At 39.9% G+C, this 17,348-nt stretch overlaps 1 protein-coding gene across 2 annotated transcripts in view; it reads right to left on the minus strand.

Moving 5' to 3' along the window:
* Positions 1–2,822: 2,822 nt before the first annotated feature.
* LOC104544253 (mitogen-activated protein kinase 10) overlaps positions 2,823–17,348 on the minus strand; it is a 53,776-nt gene continuing 39,250 nt past the window's right edge. For both annotated transcript variants that reach the window (XM_010189073.1, XM_010189074.1), the window contains exons 8-10: positions 10,870–10,933; positions 10,214–10,291; positions 2,823–2,965 (exon numbers count right to left, since the gene is read on the minus strand). In XM_010189073.1, the coding sequence (XP_010187375.1) occupies positions 2,823–2,965; positions 10,214–10,291; positions 10,870–10,933 (285 nt within the window). The remainder of the gene's footprint in view (positions 2,966–10,213; positions 10,292–10,869; positions 10,934–17,348) is intronic.

A 17,348-nucleotide genomic window follows, 5' to 3' on the forward strand; every position in this document is an offset into this window, starting at 1 on the left:
GTTTGTACAAGCACTGGCGCTTAGCGGAATCAGAGCTTCTGGGTATAAAGCTACAGAACTTGTGTGTTGTGGGTTCATTTAGTGCTGATCGCTAGGACATCTTCTATGGTGACTGCTTCTCCACCCAGCATTCACGATCCCAAACAAGACTGAATTATACCATGGGACTAAGAGCAAGGGGTTTTTTTTGCTTCAGTAGATGAAACATGGGAGATCTGTAAGCATCCATCTAATACTAAATGGCTTCTCTGCTATTGCCTGAGCCCCATCTCCATAATTTCGCTAGCAATGAACTGTGATTATTCCTAGTTTCTACATTCAACATCTGTGGTATTTTTGCAGTTTCTCTTACATACTGCTTTGCCTCTTGGAGACACTTTTGTTTTGTTTTGTTTAAATGACACACCCAAATGGTGCACACTAAGGAATGTAAAGCAAATACTAGTTATCTGAATATTATTAATATGTATCTATGGTGAATTAAATCTGGAGGTGACACATTTCATTATTGCTAAGAAGTCACCCCTGGTGTTATTGCCTTCGTACCTAGAGAGCATTGCTGTTTATCTTTCAATACTTTTATGATTATTGGTGTTGAAGTAAGAGTTACATCATGCAACGACTTGATGTTTCATGGCTTAAGAGAGAATATTGCTAAATATTTTTAGCAGTAGTAAATTATTGCTTTTACAATTACTGCTCTGAGTTTTTAGAACATCATCGACCTAATTTTATTAGCAAAACAAAATTTACCAAGAAATCTAACAAAAATATACCTAGGAAAAAGAAACATTTCCTATAGCAGTTTTGAGACAGCTCAGACCTACCAACTCTGAAATGACATCATATCCACTTAATTTTTATTTCCCTTCCTCCTTACCTTGGAGAGAAGCTTTTTTTCCTTTGCTTTCTTCCCTTCCCTTCCCTTCCCAAGTATCTCACTTGATACTTGATTTTTTTTCCTACCACAGCATTGCAGGCTTGTAGGTCACCTAATAGAACAGTCCTGTTTTAGTAGAATTTTGAATACCTAAGAATTAGTGAATTTAAAATATCCAGTAATATATTCTAAACAATCTCTCTCTGACATTTGGAACAGCATCAGAGTATGATTTAGCTCATTTCAGTTTACCTGGCACACTTGGGTAAGATGAGAGATTAATCAGATTTTAGTTAATTTCCAACTTAGATAGTGATGCCCTTGCAGTGGAAAATGCTCACTGCTGTTTTGGCTGGAAAAATGTTCAGTTGTTCTGAAATTCTGTATGGAGTTTTGCCATTCTCTAGTAAAAAACACTGGCTGTTATTTACTACTGTGAATCCTGCGCAATATTATCTGGCAAAATCAATTTAGTGTTCAGTCACTGTTGGGTTCTTCAGAACTTGTCAAAACTGCCTAAGACCCCTGATTGCGCCCCTTTCAGCCCAGCACACTAGCTTATTGGTATCCTCTGCTGTTACCTGGAACACAGGAATGCAAGACCCGTGCACTCTGCTTCTTTTCTATGCAACACAGATGATAAAACTTCCTGGGGAATCAAATGCTTTGTCATGAGCAAACAAACAGCCAAAAATATCTAGAGAAGGCCTGTTCCCTTAGTAGTGGAGGTCTGCAATGAATGATTCAATGAGAAAACAACCTCTAAGCCACAAGCACACTGAGAGGGAGTGGGCCACAAATATTCTTTCCCTAAAGATGTAAAATAAAAACAAGCTGTGCATATTCTTTTGACTATAATCTGTTCCCCAGCGCTGTCATGCCTCTAACATACAAACATACATATAGTTCATAATAGTGAGTCTATCTATGAACTAAAATGATAACTCAACATTGACAGGAAAAGTTGCTTACTGAGATAAGTCCTTTTGGGCTTAGACATACATGAAAAATCTCCTTTCTTGTTCCTTGTAGCCTGTAAAGATACGTGTGCTTCTTTCTAACCTGGTCTTAGCTTGGCATATCTGCTCTAAAAATCAGAACAAGTCTTAACATTCACAAACATTTTTCTATGAAGCTCTATGCAATCTTCTTTCAATACAAACGGGTTATTATTTCAAAATATATATACAACTCTCAGCAGAAATTTTGGTGCTACATCTTCAAGTGTCTGAGGGAGCCGCAGTTCGATGTGGTTATTTACACTTCCACAAATCCTCATACAAGATATGCAACCTCGTCAATGAACAAACGAATAGAATATATACTGATAACATCACGTGTGGTTATGCAGTTCACCTGAAATGGGCCATTTAGTTGTGGAGTGCACGCTAAGAATGCACGCAGATGCACATGTCCCTGTAGGCACACAGCTGCATACACTACCAGAATTCTATTGGCACATGAGTGTATGTGCTGTTCATATATGAAGAAAAATGCGTGTATATCCCTATCTGCGTCGCTGGGTAGAAGACGACAGAACAGAGTGTGAAGGCAGATAGACACTTGTATGTTTGAGAGTGGCAACTGCACACCTTGTCATGCCAGTGTGAAAAGGACAGTTGCAGGTTGCTGGTTTTGCAGCCATTAATTTTACATCTTAGTGGGAGGGGGTAAAAAAAAAGGATTTTTCAGTTCCCTTTTTCCCCCCCAGTAAGCGTCATTGGAAGAAGACCAAAGCAGAGCAACTATAAGTTAAATATACACTTGAGCTTAGCTGCATTACATAACTGTAGGAGAAGCAGGCTGAACAGATTTTTTTGTTGTTTCATTTAAATCTTTGTATTTTATTTCTCTTCCTTTTCATCTCTTAACTGCCATTAATTTTTCCTCCTAAATTACATCATCCTCTGAAGAACGCTGGGTTTCGCAGGCAGGCGGCTAGTCACCTGCAACAACCAAGGGGTCCCGCAGAAGCTTCCAGGCTGCTGTCTGTGTCAGACGCCAGTGTTTGATCCGTGGACATGGATGAGATATCGTTGACAGATGAGGATGGAGGGAGGCTTTCACTGCTGTTCACTGCTGCACCTGTGCTACGAAAACAAACACCAACGTGATTAAACCTGAAACCCCAGAACTTTTCAGAGTTTAAAAAGCAAAGGATACTTACCCTGTGGCCACAGGCATGTAAGTACACAGACCATTTTAAACAATGGCAAACATTACCAGAAAATAGGCCATGCAAACTTCAGGCATTGGATAATATTAAATATTTTACCAGGGAATTCTCTCCCTCAACAGTCTGGTTTGAAGAGGTATAGTTCACATTGTGTCTATCACTCCAGTTCTTTCTAGAGTTACAAAACGCCTAACAATCAGATGTCTGCTAGGATCACTGGCATCAAGAAGATGATTAAAATAAACCAACCCAATACTCCATGCTCTCTCATAAAACCCCAGTTTTCTTGTAGGTAGTTCAGTAGAATGTGTGGCATCAAATCACTTAGTGGCAATGCAGAAAAGATGGCTGGTTTCTTCCTCTTAGTTAAGGATTAGGTGATTAAGAACAGGATTTCAGTTGTGACAGTATTTTTTGTGCATGCAGGTTTACCTGTCCTCTGTTAAATGACAGTGGCGACAGCACCAGGTATTATCCAAAAAATCACTGACTTTGTGAAATGAAGAATGAACCTTCAAGAGATTATCATGAATGTGACTGGACATTTATCACATCCCTGAATATTATCAGACATTATCTGTCCTATAAATACAGAAAACTGTGATAAATACAGAGCCATGTGAAGAATGTATTTATTGTGCACCTATGACTGCTTAACCATCACTCTGCCCGTTAACCTCAACTCATGCTTAAGTTCTCAGAGTAGCAAACAACAGTTTGGTGTATTTTTCCACTAAACTTTCAGGCAACATTTTGTTGTCATCTTTCCACCAAAATTAACAGTGTCTTCAGTTTGGGAGGGATACATTAATTTTCATGAAATATTCATGACAATAAAATATGTGATCTTGCATGATATTACATGGCTGGAAATTGTAACTAGTCACTGTGACACATGGGTCTTTGTTCTGCAGAGATGCTATTTTGTTCTTATGGATGAGAAGTTTTCTGAGTTCACATTTACAAATTTTCATTTCTTTGAAATGGACAGAAATTAACATCCATTGCCTTGAAAGGCAAGAGAACACACCTAATAAGACACACCTGTTAAAAACTACAAACATCGTATATCCTTAATACAGAAATTAACAGCCATTTATACAGCTGAGGCAAAATATATGATGGGCTATGGGCAAAAGGAGAGGATTTCTGTCACTTGCCAGTTTGCAATAAAAATTTGAGAAAACAGGCGACCATACCATACATCAACCACTCGCCTACTTTCCTCAACTGTTTTTTCCCTTTATACACATCCATGATAAATATGCACAAAACAGAGACATATACGCTCACATTCAGAGCTGCTTTCTGCTGCTGTAGTAGCACAAAGTTACTCGGGCATCAGAAGAACCCTTGAATTAGCTTACTCTCCTGATACATTTGGAAAATAAATTAGTTAATTTTGTAAATGCTGCAAAAAAGACAGAGCAATCTCAATGACGTCTCACTGGTGACTGCAGACAGCAATCATCCATCTTTTCTGACAGATTTGTTTTCTAAGAGTTATTTACACTTATCCATATTGATCAGTAATCAGTACAAAACTGTTACTTCATGTTTACATGTTATTAAACCATGTGGCATTTTATGAAAATACTGATCAGTCAAAACAAATGCATTTGGATATAGTCAAAATATGACCAAATTTAATTATCTTAATGACTAAAAAATGTATTACCTTTCTAAATGTTTACAGTTCTGGACAGGAGCCTGCCCTTAACTCATGGTTACTGTCCCAGGAATCAAATGGAAAGAATTCCAGTAAGTTCAATCAACTTTGGATCAAACTGTTGCTGTGCAGCTTGCTTTGATGGATGTGCGATCAACTTAGCTAGGCAAAGTAACTGAAGAAATAGCTGCAGAAATTGTATAGGTGAAGATTCTGTTACACTCTGTCTGATTCATAACTACTGAATTCAATAAACCCGGCTATGTTCACTTCAGCAAGTATCAACTCGGACCGTAAGTTTCTGGAAGATGCATTTTTATGGTTATTCATAGCTTTCAGCACAATTCCGCATGACACGACATACAGACCTGATAGTAACTGTTGCAGCCCCAGAGCACCCAGACTCACAAAATACCCACAAAACCAAATGAAACCAAATCAAACCTAAATAACAGAACTAAAGAATTCAGCAGCACAAAGCACTGTTTAAGCAGCAACACTCAGAAAACCAACCAAAAGCCATCCTAGTCAATAAGTAATACTTCATTTGCTATGCTCAGCACCTGCCTGGTGCTGCAACAGCTTGCTCCTGAAGGGATGGCTGTAACATCTCAGAAGTGATGGAGATGCATTCAGAAGAGAAAAAGACCCCTGTTTATGAAATTGCTGTTTGGCAAGAAGTTTCTCATTGGCTGCAGGGTCAAGGGGAAGAGCAAAAGTTTAGGGCCCGGGAGAGACAGCTCCTGGGATCTGTTACTGGTTCTGCCATTGACTTGGCACTCTAAAGCTACTCTTTTAAGTTACGCATCAGCTTCCCTAAAGCAGGAATTCCTTCCTGAGAGATCTCTTGTGAAGCACTATTTAATTAGCACCTATGGAAGTGCCTTTAAGACTTCAGCTGTAAAGTAGTCCAGATGTGGGAAGTGAAAAACTGAAAAGAGAGCTGCAGCTTTTGCTGTTCCCCCCCCCCAAAAAAAAAAGGCCTTGTATCTGCCTTGGGGATTTGCTCAGCTTCTTGCAAATTGTGTAATCAGTAACTCTTGATAGCCAACGTCACACTGCCTGGCTAGTCCATCAGTTGCTTATTTTAGGCTCTGCATACAACAGAAGAGGGCTGCTACAGGTATCCAGTAGCTCTTGGGGGACAGAAACAAAATGATCAAATCAGACAGCAACTAAAAGGCAGGAAAGGAAGAATAGAAGACCCAATTTTCAACAAGAAGGGGGACTGTTAAGAATAAGCTGCATTAGGATCAGCACTAATTACTATATTTAGTATCCAAAAATGAGAAGTTAGTTGGAAATGTTAGGGATGAAACCATAGCTGGGTAGTGAAGTCTAGGGGAGAGCATGAGAGAAGTGGTTAGATAGTTATGCAGTGTTAAAGCAGAGGAAATCTGCAAATAGCAGCAAGATTATTTACTTTGGGCAGAACTTAAGTTTAATTCCAAATAATTTACAGCCTTGTATTTTTAAAAATGTAAATACCTGCTGTTTGCAGGTAGAATAGGATGTGGAATTGAAAATGGTATTGGTGAACTCTTCCCATATCTTTTCATAAAACAGTTTATATCCTTTCCTTCACTGCTTCTGAAATGACAGAGCAGGAGTCCTGAGACTGCTATTGAAAAGTTCTACTATACTTCTTGGTAAAGCGAGTAATTTAAAATAAATAACACATCTTTGTGAAGGCCCTAATGGTTATTTACCTCAAACAGTCACTGTGAAAAGACACTGAGCAGAGACAGATGTTGCCAACAAGGGTATGTGAACTGTTAAGCTATGTGAGCAGAAGACCTTGAGAAGCAGATAAGGTTGGGCATGGGAGGGGAGAGGGGGTCCCAAGGAGTTGGAACAGCCTTCTCCCAAGACCCATCCCACTTCAGTAATTGCAAAGTGGCCTTTTGCTTCATTATTGGCTAAATACATATAACGGGTGACACCCATGAATATGCAGATGAGGATTACAGAGTACATACACCACATGTAGAGGCACGTCTGTGTTTTATGATTGCGTGTAAGGGTATGCCCTTCTTGTGTCATTGATTGAGGAGGCAACACTTTAATGCTTTAATGGAAGCATTAAAGACACCTCCAGCAGGGGCCAAGTGTGCACCTGTCACTGGAGGCCCTCACAGAAACATCGCGGGAGCTAATGATGATGTTCCCCCTCCCACTTTTTTTCTCTTTTGTTTGTTTTGCTTGCTTCTTCTCTCTCTCTTCTTTCTTTCTCCTTTCTCTCATTCTTTCTTCTTGAAGCCTTGGGCCAGGTATTTGCTATCATATGCCTTATAATCTCATATTTAGCTGAAATCATGGTAGTTTATAAATTGTTTGCCAAGACTCTTGTAGATTGCAGTTGCCAATAATCAGCAAAAGACTTTTTTAAGCTTGCTGTGTCTTGAATTCTGACCCACCACAGCTTGGTCTCTCTGCAGTAGTGGTATGAGATATTTCCATTTTGTTTTGAACCCTTGAAGCAGGCCGCTTTCTTTTCTGACCCAGAGATAACGCACACCTTGGTCTGTCCACAGTAGCAAGATGAGACATTTATTGGTGTCAGAAGTGGGATCTCTGGAAGAAGTCAGCTAGAGGGTTTCCCTATCACACAGGGAAAATCATAAAGGAGTATCAGCTGAGCTGAGGAAGGAGACTGATGTTCGGCTGCTTTCCAAAAATCTCTGGCAGGAGGCAATGGCAACCCTGATTAAGCCTGACCTTGACTGCTCCCCCTTGTTGCTACTGTTGAAAGTATATGAAGCATGCCCTAAGCCGAAAAGGCGATGCTGGCCAGAAAGTTATTGGCAATCTCCTGTCACAATAGCAGAGTGAATAAGAGTCTTGGCGAAAGAAAACAGATTTAAACCTGGCAAAGGTAAAGTGGTGGTTTGTGGAGTTTTGGGAGCTGCTCTAATGGCTGCTCAGAAAGGTAAGTACATTGCTGAGCAAACTGAGGGTGTATCCATGTCAGGGGTGGTTAAAACATTATGGGCAAAACTGGAAATGGAAGGGACAGAGGCAGCAGGCCGAGCAGTTGCTAGTTGAGGAAAAACACATCACTTGTAAAACATTACAGGTAGAAGGGGAAGGGGTACACCATCTAAATTTATAAATAAAACAGAACCAATTTGCAATTCTGTAACATAGGAAGAATAGAAAAAAACCCTACCATCTAAGATTAAATTAAATATTTATGTGTGCATGTGAACATGCATATGTTGTTTGCAACACACATACACACCAACACACAAATCTTTTCACTCTGTTCAGCACTACTAGTGCCTTAAGCAGATAGGTTTGGATACTGTGATCTCTGAAAGATTGAAGTCAGCTAGATAAAGTGTAGAGAAAAGCAGTAAATTTGGAAGTTTCAAAGATGTGGGTAGTGAAGTCCGCAGGAATGAAGAGTTATAAGGGATGCAATAATATAATTTAAGTGAGCTAAAAGCTGCCAGAAGGAAAAATGTAGGAAACTGTTCTTCATGTTCTCTGGAGACAGGACAAGAAATAACAGAATAATAAACTTCATAAAAAAAAATATTAGGCAAGACAATACGAAAAGCTTTTTGAAAGTAAACAGGATAGCTTACAGAAGTCTTCTGGAGTAGGCAGAAGTTTGTTCATTGGACACAACATAAGGGGAACTTGAGTTTCCCTCTATCCTAGTTTTGCTCAACACCCTCCAAACCCGCACATTTCAAGGTTGTATGTTGTATTAACTACTTCTTCACAGGACAAGAGGAGGCACTAAGTGACCAAACCCTGATCCACAGGCACGCTAAGTAGGCTGCAGCCTCAATGGGCAACTATGATCCTTGGTGCTGTCAACTTCAGCTGTCTCCCCAAAAGCACTGATCAAGTAACCATAGAAACTCACCTCCAGCTTCCTTGCTATGAGAGCCGCAAATCCTAGCCCTCTGAATTCTTACCAAGAACGCTGACCAACAAGCAATGTGTGTGTAGAGTTGCCCTCATTTCCTGCATGCTCAGAACTAGTGTCTCGTTTTACCTCATTCTTTCAGTATTTCATTCAGTTCAAATAAATTGTTAGGCGTACAAAACCAGGAAATCTACTGTTTCATGAAACAGCCTCATCTCAGAGCAGTTTTTAATTGGTTACTATACTTGCTGGTGCCTAACAATCCAAGACCAGTGAAAGGGGAACAGCAAAAGAAAATCAGGTAAGAAATGGCAATTTCGTATATTTAGGAATGTTTTACATAAACAATAAAAACCTTCTACATCAGAAAAACAGAACATGGAATACATAAAAGAAATCCCTGTCTAGTTAATTCCTGAAACCAACAACAATGTTTCTAGCTCATAAATCAGACTGCAACCACCATTCTGCAGGGGAGAGAGATTAAAGAATGAGGATTTATCACATACCTGTCAGGGCCCCAGATTCCTTCTCAGTGGTGGTACAGTAATTTGGCAAATGAAATCTGCAAGTTCTAGACTTCATTTGCTACTTGGCAAGAACACAACGGATTGTTTTCAATATCTTATTTCATTGATATAAAAATCCAGGTGTGGTGCTAGCACTCTAATATTACCAGCTAGTACTCCATTAACTTCATCGTTGCCATGTTTCCCCTGTCCTTGTCACTAATGATGCATTCTTGTTCTAATATTAAGTTAACTCAGCAGCAAGTGAAAAATGAGAACACACACAAAAGAGTCCCTCTGAAAATACACAGAGGGCACTGAATTAGATTTTACTTTGAGGAAAGGCTCTGCTAAAGGTATTTAGTTTTATCCATAAACACTACTGGGACACTATTCTCAGAATCTGGGCACTTCAAGTCTGCCAGTGAAAGCATGCCTTCACAGATACGTATTTCTGTGTGTTGGCAGTCAGATTTTGCATTTCTGTGAAAAGATTGCTGATGTGAATTCTCCTCAGACAAAATTTAGTTGTGATTTTTCTGTGACAGGACTTTAGGAATCTGTGTGTGAAGACAACTTTCTCTTCTCATCCATGGGTCAGTCAAGCCCATCAGCAATGTTCTAATGTTATAATTTTCCAATGTTATCTAAAAGGATAAACTACCAGAGCAGGGACCAGTTGTTTACATGGGGGGGATGCAATGTCACATGTCCAACAGGTGGATACATCCTAACATCACCAGTTTTGTTTATATGTAGCAGCGTATTAGTTCAGTTATCCATCTATAAGCAGTATAGTAATTATAGTGTGAGATAAATCTCCCCACCCACAGGAGTATAATCCGTAACCACAGATCTTTCCATAGAAAATACCAGGACAGATATATCTCAAATAGCAAGATGACCAATTTTTAAGTATTAACACAACACTGAAGCTTGATTAATAAAGGTCAATCCATTAAAAGCATTGGATTTAATAAAAACTTTTTAATAAACTCGGTGTACATAACTGCAAGTGTAACCCAAGTGCTTCAGCTATCGCTATGCTCTTTTTGTCAGTACAGAAAACACATCAAAGTTATTTCATGGGGTTGAGTACCTGAAGGAGAAGGCTGTCCTTTAACTACACCATTTTTAGTCTTTTCTTCAGAATTCATTACTTCTTTGTAGATGAGTTCTGGAAGAGCAAATTGCAATAGTTACAAACAGGAACCAGTGCCTGTGATCAGCAGCAAAACAACTGTCAAAAACCACAGTATCATAGCCCTCCCACAGGCTTCCTCTATCTACCCTACCTAGTCTTCAAACCTAAGACCTTTATTTTCCATTCCCCTCCTCTCCTATCATCTCTTTTTGGAGCTGAATTGAGACAAAAAGGGTAAAACTAGGAGCACATGAATTGTTTAATGCTGCACTATCTAGAAATGAAGCACCACAGTAATACAGTGCTTTTTACAATGGGTAAAATTTGGATGCATTGTCCTGCTGGACAGTATCCTGTTAAAAAATGATATCCTTAGATTTCAACGAAGCACTGGAATCTGCACCCCCTGTGTTAACATTAACCTATGCAGATAATGATAGTACTCGGGACATTTCTTACATTTTCACTACCAAAGCACCAGTTCTTAGGGTTAGTGTAAATTCTTCATGTCAAAGGAATCCCTTTGGGTTTAGACAGATGTACTTGGTGGTGAGACATGGCCATTTTGCCATTGAAATACCCCTTTCCATATAATTCTAAACTGCAATTACCTTTCCATTCCTCGATTGTGTGTTCCCTTTCATCCAGTTGTTTATCATATATCTGAGGAGGAGGCTGCAGGAGAGAAACAAAGCTATTTAGTCGATCGTCACTTATATTGAAAATAATGGGGAGTACTGTTTAAGTCAAGATGTATTATCTTCTCCCTCTTTGTTATTCATTCTGTACATGCAAAAGCACACGAAACACATGTGAATATTAAAGGATTATAACTTCTGGAATTCAACTCTTTATGTAGAATAAATGAATACACATCTCCCTTTTCCTCTTTTAAACAAGAGGCATAGTTGCAGTTGAGAAAGAGACCAGGTCACCAATGCCACTGCGCTCATATTGAGCCCAGAAATTCCACACACAGATTGCTTGCACTGACAAAGTAATGTCAGACAACCAGACAAACATCAATCCTGACTAATTAGTAGTAATAGTAATATATTATCATAGAATCATAGAATGGTTTTGGTTGGAAAAGACCTTTAAGATCATTGAGTCCAACCGTTGAACCAGCCCTAAGTCCACCACTAGACCATGTCCCTAAGTGTAACATCTTCTTGTCTTTTAAACACCTCCAGGGATGGTGACTCAACCACCTCTCTGGGCAGCCTGTTCCAGTGTTTGGCAACTCTTACACTAAAGAAATTCCTCCTCATATCCAACCTAAACCTCCCCTGGCACAACTTGAGGCCATTACCCCTTGTCCTATCACTAGCTATGGGGGAGAAGAGACCAACCCGCACCTCACTACAACCTCCTTTCAGGCAGTTGTAGAGCGTGATAAGGTCTCCCCTCAACCTCCTCTTCTTCAGGCAAAACAACCCCAGCTCCCTCAGCTGCTCCTCATAAGACTTGTTCTCCAGAACCTTCACCAGCTTTGCTGCCCTTCTCTGGACACGCTCCAGTGCCTCAATGTCCTTCTTGTAGTGAGGGACCCAAGACGGAACACAGGATTTGAGGTGCGGCCTCACCAGTGCCAAGTACAGGGGAAGGATCACTTCCCTACTCTCCTGCTGCCCAAACTATTCCTCCTTGCCAGAATTTCTGATCCACATTCCAAATTTCCAAGCTCTCCAGTAACTTTGCTTTGACCAAAAATGTGTAGGGTTGGTTGGTTTGTTTGTTTGTTTACTGTATTTTTAGTTGCTGAGAATGTAACAGAAGTAGCAGATCCTGCAATTGACTGAGATAGAGGCAGCTAGAGTTTATGAGAGCCTGCATACTTGCCTTCATTTGGCAAATAAACCATGTATTCATTGTCTCTCCTGTTGTTAGCTGCCAAATACAGCAGCCAAGCAAGGCAGAGGACTCTGTCCACCCTCCTTTTACCAAGAAGCTTCAGCATTTGAGGTAAGAGTAACTAAGAAAGATGGAAACAAGACCTATGAGATGCTCACTCATAAGTATTTCCTCTAACTTTCCTCTTGGGCACTCAGCCATTGCATCCCTTTCAAGACTTCCTGCTTTTAAATGTACATTTACCAAGCTGTTTTATGATTCCCTAAGAAGTTGAGAATTTGCTCTCAGGACTAGCACCATCAGTCCATTAAGCTGTTTGCATGCTACAGATACAGTTGAGACAGTAATCATCTATATATGATAGCTGGAATGGACAAGTCCACTGAAAACAAGAGAAGTTTCTGCAGAGTGACATCTGTATTGCAGCTAAAATTAAGGGTATTAGGTGAAGTCCTGGATTGCCAAGTCTTATACCTGAGAAGGTGCTGAGAGGGAACTTCAAACACATGCCATGAGTTAAAGTGAGTGCCAGGCCTCAGCAGGGGTACCTGAGGTTTTCTTGTGTCAGCAAGATAAGATACAACCCCACAAGAAGTACGAGTCCAAACCCAGTGCAGCCCTTTTCTCATTCAGCATTATTAACAGCCCTCCTCTGTCCTTTCCAGTCAGACTGGATGTTTAAGATAGATTCAACCAAAATTGAAGCAGTGCCTGTGGAAACTCCATCTTTCTGCTGATCATGATATCAGGGAGCTTGATGCTACAAAGGATTGCAGGCAAACCTCACCACCAACCAGTGGGATGCGGTAAGCTCCACTCCTCCAGCAGAGCCTGCTGGGCTACTGCTCAGCTCTGCCCCACACATCTCCTACTGGGGGAAAGCAGAGAAAGCTTGCGAAGACAAGGAAACCCTGAGGAGATAGAAATTCACAGGAGACTTTACAGGGGCTGTCTGCTCCACTACATAGCTGACTCTTAGCTTTTAGTGGTAGCAGCACAGGTGGCATTTGGTTGAGCTGTAGTCTGAATCACAGCAACAGACCCACTGCTTCTCTGTCAGATGGAAGGAAAGGAGATGAACCAAGTTGGACAGTAATATCCTGCAAGTACCTTTCTTTCTTAAAGCTTCAGGGAAGGGCTTAAAAAAAGGACAGGCTATAAGTAAAATTGCTCCTATCAAGTGTAAAAACTCTTTTTACACTTTCCATATTAAAACGAGGGTATTTTTTCCCCAGATAGAAATAAGAGGATAGATTCTTTCACTACTTCAATTTCCAAACACACAAATTACAGATTCAAAAGGAACAGGTGATCAGATGCACATTCCTGTCCTCAGTTCTCACAGCCACAAAATCTTTGGCTTATGTCTCTTCTAATTTATTTCAGCCATGTCTTAAGCAGGCATAATGGGCTAATAGGCAACAAGAAAAGCAGCAGTAATTATTTCCCAGATTAACACATTCTGGAAATGAAGACATTTTGCAGGAACAGAACCCAGAAAAATCTCATTTGTTACCAAGCTCCTATTTTGCTATGAAGACAATCAAGGGACAGCAACCAAACTCCGCATTTCACATACTGCGGGATGCCAGAAACTGCACCAACACAGTGAGTTCTGCTGCTGTACCAGTGTTTACACTGCAGACCTTTATTTGTGAGCTACCAGAAACCACCACAGCTATAGAAAAGGGCTCTCGTCAGGAACACAAGAACCAAGCAAGGGTAACAAATATTCAGTGTGATAATGACATGAACAAATCCCTCCTTTCACACAGGCAGCATCTATAATGTCTAAAGCCTGTTCAGAACATCAGTGACTGGAGCTCTGCTGAGAGGCCAGGTCAGTGCTCTTGCACTGGGAGCAGTGAAGCTTTCCCATCTAAATTCTGTAACATAAGGAGATGAGCCTTATGACATAATTTAATTGATTCAAGGCACAGAGCTGAGCTAAGAGTACCAGAACAATTTCAGGAATTAATTTATTTTCCCACGATCCTCATTAATCTAAATGAGAACCACAGACCTAAATACATTGTTATAAACCTAGATAATCCCTTCCATGCTGACTGCCCAATTTTTGCTAACTTGTTTGTTTGGGTGAGCATTTTTTAAACAAGTTTCTAAAATCAGAGGGAGGAATAGGTTTTTAACACGTCTTGTCACAGCAAAGGAGCAGATAGAGCAGCTGCCGTACCTGGGCACCTGATTTCAGTCTTGGTGCAAAGGCTGTCCTAAAAATGACTTTGCTGCTTAACTCAAATGCTTCAGAAACTGAAAATCATTAATTTTCTACATGGATGCAGCTGCAGAATTATAGATTCTTATAGACTCTTATAGATTCTTATAAATCCTTCAAACAGCATGTCACAACTGAGAACTATATGGTTTAGTTGGTACAGGTTTCAGAAAAAGTATAGTTAAAAAAGCTTTAAATCAAAACAGAGAGTGGATCAAGCCTAAGGGTGGCAGCATCTAGCTTTAGTTTAAGGTAGCCATTTTCTCCCCAGATCAGAAATTCAGATTGATTTGTAAGCAGCTGCATTGGCAACAATAGCAAAGAATAGAATCTATTTTTGGAAGCAGAAGAGAAAGAATGAATTATATTTATCTTGTATATATTAAAATAATTCCTTGTTGTTTCAATGGTTCTTGACTTTTACGTTTTACAAATGGATTTTAAAAAATATTTTTACATTAAATTTAACATTCAATGAATAAAATAAAAATTATTAAATAAACTTCAGAAAATATCTACACTGACCTATTCCTGAAAAAAAAAAAAAGATAACAAATAAAACCACCCCAAAAAGCCACACCAAAACCCACAAAAGGTAATGTTTTTCATGGGCATCAGAAAAACATCAGAAAGGTATTTAACAAATAGTAGTTTCCTAACATCCAGGGAGGAAAAGCTTTTCACTAGAGAAAAAAGCAAAACAAACGTTGAGGCTGATGTATTCTCACTTTCCCAAAGCACCACGGATTGGTTTGTAAGCTGTTACTTCTAAGTGAATGGAATGGGCTGAAGCTCCCACTTGAATAGATCCTGCCGTCTCTGTCCTTGCCTCTGCAGAGCTGGTGCCAAGCACAGTGAAGATTTTGGGATGAGCTGTTTTTAGGAAGCTTGGCGGGAGCAAGGCTTGATTCTGCATCTGTTCCTAGTACCATAGAGTCTAGAGCAGAAGTCTGGAGTGGCGTACAAGGCAACAATAGAATTAGCAATATACAAATACCAGATATATTTATTTTTGCAGTGCAAGCAGAAGTATACTAGTGTGCTGTCACAAGAGGCCTGCAGTCTCTTTAGCTAGAGAGGGAAGCGTCAAGGGCCTTGGATTTCACCCTGTATTGCCCAGGGACTCCACAGCAGGCTGGGCATGGTCTTCATTATGGAAGTGGAAGAAGATGGGTGGGTGCCTCTGTGCCCATTTGTTCCTTGGACCCTTTGCAGAGCTTTTTGGAAAACTCGACCCATAGCATGCATCTAAGAAACTGTGGTCTGCGCTGTTTCTGAAGAGCTGGACTGTCAGGATACCACACAGCAGGAGTCAAGATTACTTGGCTACGCACAGATGACTGAACCACTTGCAAATACGTACAACAGCAAGGTGGAAAAAGCTTTAGTTCGGTGTGGAAGAGAAAAAGAAGAAAAGAAATGCCTTTCTGCTCTAAACACTACTTCTCACTGACACTAACAAAGACTGATGCAGAAGCTGTGTTCAGCTTCCATAATTAATCAGCTATAAATGGATAAATGATGCTGACTAGAGAAAATACCCATTCTTGTGTACAAAGCAGAGCTCCAGACTTCTTTTGTAAGACAGCAGATGTGCACCATCGACCTCTAAGCAGAAAACCAAACTCTGCAACTGACTGCTAAAAAACCCTGTGGCAGATCACCAAAGCATTTAGAGACAACATCTGAGTACACACACAGAGCTGAACAAAAGGAAAGAACACCAGAAAAGATGCACAGCCTCACAGCCTTGATTTTGCCATGAAGTGTCACGTGTATGAAGGTGACACCTTCTTCAAAGCATTGTTTGCCAAGGTCACAGAGCTCTCCAGAACTGCTTCTCCATCATCATTGGTGCTCAGCACTCACAGGTAAAATAAGAGATGGGTGATTTTTTTCCTCCTTATGACAAACTGTAAAACTTGATATTCATTTGAATAGATTTCATTTAACAGCTGGTCATATACAGCTTACACAGAAATGGCTAAGGCAATACAGCAGCAGTTTCTATCCTGTAAACGACCTTGGACTGAGAATCACAGACCAAACTCTGTTCATAAGCATTGCAGGAAACAGCATCACAATAATAAAAGGTAACACACAGGTTGTCATGCACAGAAAAATGAACGATAATTCACAACTCAGCCCCTCGTGGGTGGTCCTAGATGCAGAGATACTCCTGTGAAACATGAAAACAAAACCAGTAATGAAAGCAGTGTGAGTTACAGTGAATAACATCCCACAAAATCCATCACTGTTGTAAAATTCTGTCAACACAGAGAAATGCTTAAAATGAACATTTTTTAACATCTAATCTTTCCCTTTCCTAAGAAATCTCTCTTCTAATGGATGACATATGTCAGATAACAAGCAATAACTACAGGCACAGTAAAATCTAAGATGAATTTTGAAACCAGTTAACAGAAAACACCAGGTAATAATATATAGCGAATTTTGCTACTAGGTTTGTTCCCATGCAGAGGTACAATACTGTTCCCAATTAGGAATCAATATGAGATTACTCAGATATTCAAAAGGTTCCAAAGCGAAGTGATTCCTATATCATCTATAGCTGAAGAAAAAAACCACGTACAAGCAGATCTTTTTGGCCAATAAAATGCTTGGTTAATTTTTAATTAAATAATACAGTAACTGAAAAACTAAGGGGAGGAACAGAAAGCAGTAACACTCTTGCATAAGAATGTGTCTTTGATACTGATAAGCAGCTGAATCTCCCATTTAAAGTTATTTCTAATGCCACCAATATGGAAGGAATGAGACTGGAGACTGGGCAGCTCAAGCCATCATCCTAGAGAACAACCAGCACGTGTGTTCTGAAATTCTATTTCAGAGCCTCTCATGTGGCAATGCTAAAGCCATTCTGAAGCACATGTCTAGGAATCCATCCTCTTCACAAGCGATTTCAATATTTTGGGATAAAAAAAGTGACATGCATATAGGCAGCATCACATAAAAATTAGGGGAGATATGAAAAATTGA

This window comes from Mesitornis unicolor, unplaced genomic scaffold (genome assembly GCF_000695765.1).
Source record: "Mesitornis unicolor isolate BGI_N332 unplaced genomic scaffold, ASM69576v1 scaffold3257, whole genome shotgun sequence".
In the NCBI taxonomy this organism is placed as follows: Eukaryota; Metazoa; Chordata; class Aves; order Mesitornithiformes; family Mesitornithidae; genus Mesitornis; species Mesitornis unicolor.